The sequence below is a fragment of the Mobula hypostoma genome, chromosome 2 (genome assembly GCF_963921235.1).
Source record: "Mobula hypostoma chromosome 2, sMobHyp1.1, whole genome shotgun sequence".
Classification (NCBI taxonomy): domain Eukaryota; kingdom Metazoa; phylum Chordata; class Chondrichthyes; order Myliobatiformes; family Myliobatidae; genus Mobula; species Mobula hypostoma.
The window spans coordinates 84,012,370-84,018,369 of NC_086098.1; the positions used below are offsets into that span (position 1 = coordinate 84,012,370).

The 6,000-nt window shown below is 42.0% G+C and overlaps 1 protein-coding gene across 1 annotated transcript in view; it reads left to right on the forward strand.

Annotated features, from left to right (window-relative positions):
* The window catches only part of nid1a (nidogen 1a), a 164,409-nt gene extending 159,596 nt beyond the window's left edge, over positions 1 to 4,813 (forward strand). The window contains 2 exon segments of the mRNA XM_063039515.1: positions 1,724 to 1,836; positions 4,122 to 4,813. Of these exon segments, the coding sequence (XP_062895585.1) occupies positions 1,724 to 1,836; positions 4,122 to 4,243 (235 nt within the window). The 3' untranslated portion in view covers positions 4,244 to 4,813.
* The last annotated feature ends 1,187 nt before the right edge of the window (positions 4,814 to 6,000 follow it).

The window sequence follows — 6,000 nt, forward strand, 5'->3', positions numbered from 1 at the left end:
TTTAGTTAAAAATCTTGAATGCACACACTATAAAACAATTAAAACGAAGTGCGACGTCAGCCAAAACCTCAACTGAAACTGCACATCTTGGGACATATCCAGGGTGTTACACAACACGTCATTTCTTCTTTTACTTAATAAATGTGCAAATGTCTCCTTATTTCATGAATAGACATTGCTTAGATTTTCATTTGTAAGAAACACATTGTTCATCCCTTTTTGCAGCAGCTGGTCTTGTGAGATAGTACATTGACAGTAAGAGTTTCAGACAGGTAATTCTGATTTTCCTTTTAGAGATCATATTGTTAATGGTGCCCGAGTGCTAAATGTCCGAGAGTAGTTGCAAAGTTTAAAGTAAAAAGGGATTGTCAGTCTTTCTGTAACACACATCAAAGTTGCTGGTGAACGCAGCAGGCCAAGCAGCATCTATAGGAAGAGGCGCAGTTGACGTTTCAGGCCGAGACCCTTAGTCCTGACGAAGGGTCTCGGCCTGAAACGTCGACTGCGCCTCTTCCTATAGATGCTGCTTGGCCTGCTGCGTTCACCAGCAACTTTGATGTGTGTTGCTTGAATTTCCAGCATCTGCAGAATTCCTGTTGTTTGCGTCAGTCTTTCTGTGTAGTTTTTCCAGTGATTCTTTTGTATTTCTTTGTTCTACTGTGAGTGCCTGCAAGCAAATGAATCTCAGGGTAGTGTATGGTGACATGTACGTACTGTGATAATAACTTTATTTTGAACTTTGGTCTTGGAAATGTTCGCAGAACCTTTGGGAGTTGAAGTATTTACTGGGGCAAAGTAAACTTTCTATGTCACAGTCTGTGGGTGTGTGAAGAAGTCGTTGAAAACTCCACACACTGAGATGCTGTGTTCCTTATTCTTCAGCTAGGAAGAAATTGGAAGTATAAATTTAAAGAAGATAAGATTTGTTTGGAGCAAAGCAAATTAAGAGGAGATTTAACGAAGATGTGGATTTTTGGCGTTGTCTACAGAAACAGGAGGGTCAGTAACCAAAGGACATGAATTCAAGGGGGCTGCTAGAAAAGAGCTGAAGAGCCGTAGATTCATGGGGTGCTATAGCACAGAAACAGGCCATTCAGCCCAACTAGTCCATGCCACACTCTTATTCTGCCTCGTCCTCCCATCCATGTAGTTATCCAAACTATTTTTAAAAATGAAACCAAACCTCCATCCACCACTTCTTCTGGCAACTCGTCCCACACTTTCAACACCCTCTGAGTGAAGAAATTCCCCCCCTATGTTTCCTTTAAACATTTCACCTTTTACCTTTAACCTATGGCCTCCAGTCTAGTCTCACTGAACCTCAGTAGAAAATTCTGCTTGCATTTACCCTGTCTATATCCTTCACAAATTTGTATACCTCTGTCAAATCTCCCGTCATCCTGTGCTCTGGGGAAATTCAACCTTTTCCCAATGACTCAGGTCGTCAAGTGATATCCTTGAACAGCAATTTATGGTTTGAAAGGATGATGGAAATATATTCTGCACTATGGGCTGTGTATATACAAGAAAGAAAAACGTTTAGAGGAATATGACTGTAGGAAAAGTGAGACTAATTGGATTCCTCTTTCAAAGAGCCATGGAAATGGTGACCTTTTATTCAACTTGCAGGGAATGTTGTCTTAATTATAGCCAAGTATGCCACAGAAATTTAGTGACTGCAAATGTTTAACCATTGTGTTGTCTAAACTTTGTGTTCATATAGGGACGCTGTTGTAGCCGTGGACCGTATTATTGGACGAGAAACTGATGAAGGAAAGCCAACACGGCGGTCCCGATTGTATGGAATAACCACAGCGTACTCACGGTGTCCCCAAGGTAATGTGCACTCTGTAATCCTGTGATTGAACTTGTGCTCTTTGTTTGGATCACTGCTGCCTTCACTCTCAGCTGTTACACGGTCATATTGTCATGTAAACTTCAGAAAGACTATTCTTCCAGTTTCTCAAAATTGCATCTAGTATATTGAGTTAGACTTATTCTAATCCAACAATGTCTTATTCAAAATTCTCTGTGCTGCTTATAAATCGTCCCTCAACATCACCTTCTCCACATCTTTAATTTCCTACAGTGTAACATAATGCTGAGTGTAATGCTTTACAGTACCAGCCATAAGATCAGAGTTCGATTCCCGTCACTGCCTTTAAGTTTGTCTGTTCTCCCTGTGAGTGCACGGAGTTCCTTGGGTGATCCGGTTTCCAACCACGTACACTGTGGGTTAAGCTTAGTGAGTTGTGGGGATGCTACGTTGACATCTGAACTGTGGCAGCATTTGCAAGCTGCACAGCACAATCCTCACTGATTTAATGCGACACAAGTAACACATTTCACTGCATGTGTGGATGTAGATGTGACCAATAAAGCTGATTTTTCTTCAGTTCCGGTGTGATGACCACCTCACATTCTAATCCCTTCACTGCAGCTTCCAATACTTGAGCTTCTGAGGCCCTGTCTGAATTGCCTCCATGTTTCCCCTTCTTCTCCTTGTTTCAGACCTTCTTTAAAACTGGCTTCTTTGACCAAGGAGCAACAGCAGATTAGCCTTAGCTTTAATTGTCACACAGACACCTTAACATACAGTGAAATTCATTTTGTTTTGCGTCAACACCAACACAGTCCTGGGAGAAGCACGCAAGTGCCACCATGCCTCTGGTGCCAATGTAGCATACCCTCAACATAATAACTCTAAACGTACGTCTCTGGAACATGGGAGGAAACCCATGTGGTCATAGAGAGAACATACAAGCTACTTACAGACAGTGGCAGGAATCACGTATGCTGCAAAGCTAACTAGTACGGTTTACTGGAAGAACTCAGCAGGTCAAGCAGCATCTGTGTGAGGAAAGGAATTGTTGACATTTGAGGATCAGGTTCTCAACTCAAAACATTGACAGTTCCTTCCTCCCCATAGATGCCGCTCAGCTCGCTGGGTTCCTGCGGAAAATAGTTCAGCACCTGCAAACTCTGGTCTCTATATTTTTAATGTCCAATCCTAGTAGCTCTTTATGTAGCTCATGTTAGAGATGGACTGGTGATATTCGCTGATGTGATTCACTTGAGCAAAAGTGCTATATCATGTGTGTTGTTGTTCAGTGAGGACACAGACTTCTTATTTTGTCTTCTGCACCCTTCTTTCCAGTCCTGATGAAGATCTTGGCCCAAAACGACGACTGTTTATTTCCCTTCAGGAATTCCTTCAGCAGTTACTGTGTGTTTTTCCTGAGGGGAAAGAGCCTGCCTGCATTCTTCCCAACTATACTCCTCCCAATTTTGTATACCTCTATAAGATCTCCCCTCACTCTGCTGTGCTCCAGGGAATGAAGTCCCATCCTAACTGCTAAGCAATATGGTGGTTAAGTAAGCATCTTGTGTGTTGGCCTTCATTAATCAGGGGACTGAGTTCAAGAGCCGAGAGGCAATGTTGCAGCTCTATAAAATCCTGGTTTGTCCACACTTGGAATGTTGTGTCCATTTCTGGTTGCCTCATTATAGGAAGGGTGTGGAAACTTTAGAGAGAGTGCAGACGAGATTTACCAGGATGCTGCCTGCTTTAGAGAGCATGTTTTATGAAGTGAGCTTGGGCTTTGCTCTTCAGTGCAAAGGAGAATCAAAAGGTCTTGATGGAGATGTACAAGATGATAAAAAGCATGGATCGTGTGGACAGCTGGAGATTTTTTTACTAGGGCAGAAATGGCTAATACGGGGGGGGGCATCATTTTAAGGTGGTTGAAGGAAAGTATTGGTGGAATGTCAGAGGTAGCTTTTTTTTAACATGGTGAATGGTACATGGAACACACAGCCAGGGCTGGTGGTAGAGGCAGATACATTAGGGACATTTAAGAAACTCTTAGGTGGGCAGATGGATGAAAGCAAAATGGAGGATTATGTGGGAGGGAAGGATTTATCTCAGAGTAGGTTGAAAGGTTGGCACAACATCATGGGCCAAGGGGCCTGTATTGTGCTGTAATGTTCAATCCTTCCCCTATAACTTTTCGTGATGCTGCAGTAAGATTTTCACTGCACTTGTGAGTACATGTACTTGTGTGTATGACAGTGAACTGGACTTTGACTTTGATATCGTCTGTTTGCATTGATATTAATAGGACAGAACCACTGTGCTGTAAACAACGGAGGCTGCACCCACCTATGCCTGGCAACCCCTCGGAGCCGGTCCTGCCTCTGCCCCGATACTGCAACGTCTGTCAGCTGTCTGGAGACAAACTAAAGACCGGGGGTTTCAGGGAGATCTCATTACTGTTAAAAGTCAAACCTCTTCCTCAGAAGGCAAACTCCACCATGAAAAATTAAAATATCATTTTTAAATTTTGCTATTTTTAAATTACTTTTTTTATTTGGAATTTAATACACTTATAAATTTACAACTGTAAATATGTTTTATTACAGTTCACTAAATTGTATTGGATGTGATGTTGAGTTCTAACTTAACACACAAAGTGCTGGAGGAACGCAACAGGTCGGGCAGCGTCTATGGAGAGAAATAAATAGCCAACATTTCAGACTGACACTCTTCATCAGGACTAATGAAGGGTCTTGGCTCAAAATGTCGACTATTTATTCCTTTCCATCAATGCTGCCTGATCTGCTGAGTTCTTCCAGCTTCTTGTGTGTGTTACTGTGGATTTCAGCATCTGCAGAACCTCTTATGTTTAATTCAAACATTATGTTGCTTCACTGTACTGTTACTTTACCATGAATGAAGCCAACGTGTCGGGTATTATGTTATGCTCTGTACAGCTTTTCAAAATATAGCAAACAAAATAAAATCCAACCTTTTTGTACATTTTTCCCCTTGTAAATTTTTGAATCTTGTCCTGCACTGGAGTCACTACAGCCAGGATACAGCAGCGAAAGGAACACAAACTGTTTTGTGCAGCCGTCCAGTTAACTTGATCGTTCCCGCCAAGCAGGGCTGGTATTTATATTCAAATTCACATGTACAATACATACAGTAAGGTGCATTGTTTGCGTTAACAGCCAGCACACCTTGAGGATGTGCTGAGGAAGCCTACAAGTGTTGCCACTCATTCCAGTGCCAACACAGCATGCCCACAATGCTTGGCAGAACAACACAGAGCACAACAAGCAACACATCAACAGCAAAACAAAGTTCAAAGTAAATTTATTATCAAAGTACATATATGTCACCATATACAACCTTGAGGTTCAATTTCTGGCAGGCATACTCAATAAATCCTTTAATAGAATAGTAACCATAATAGAATCAATGGAAGTCCACACCGACAGGCGTTCAACCAGTGTGCAAAAGACAACAAACTGTGCAAATAATAAAAGAAGAGAAATAATAATAATAAATAAAACAATAAATATTGAGAACATGAGATGAAGAGTCCTTGGAAGTGAGTTTGTAGGTTGTGGGAACATTTCAATGATGGGAGCAAGTGAAGTTATTCCCCTTGGTTCAGAAGTCTGATGGTTGAAGGATAGTAACTGTTTCTTAACTTGGTTATGCAAGTCCTGAGGCTCCTGACCCTTCTTCCTGATGGTAACAGCAAGAAGCGTGCATACTGAGGTGCTGAGGGATCCTAATGGTGGATGCTGCTTTCTTGTGACAGCACTCCATGTTGACATGCTCAGTGTTGGGGAGGGCTTTACCCGTGATGGACTGGGCTGTATCTACTACCTTTTGTAGGATTTTCCATTCAAGGGCATTGATGTTTCCATGCCAGGCTGTGATGCAACCAGTCAATAATACTCTCCACCACTCATCTAGAGAAGTTTATCAAAGTTTTAGATGTCATGCCGAATTTTTGCAAAATCCAAAGAGAGTAGATGTGCTGCTGTGTTTTCTTCATAATTGACTTACCTGCTGGGCCCAGGACAGATCCCCTAAAATGATAACACTGAGGAATTTAAAGTTGCTGACCCACTCCACCTCTGATCCTCAGATGAAGACTGGTTCATGGACCCCTTTTCTCCTCTTCCTGAAGTCAATAATCAGTT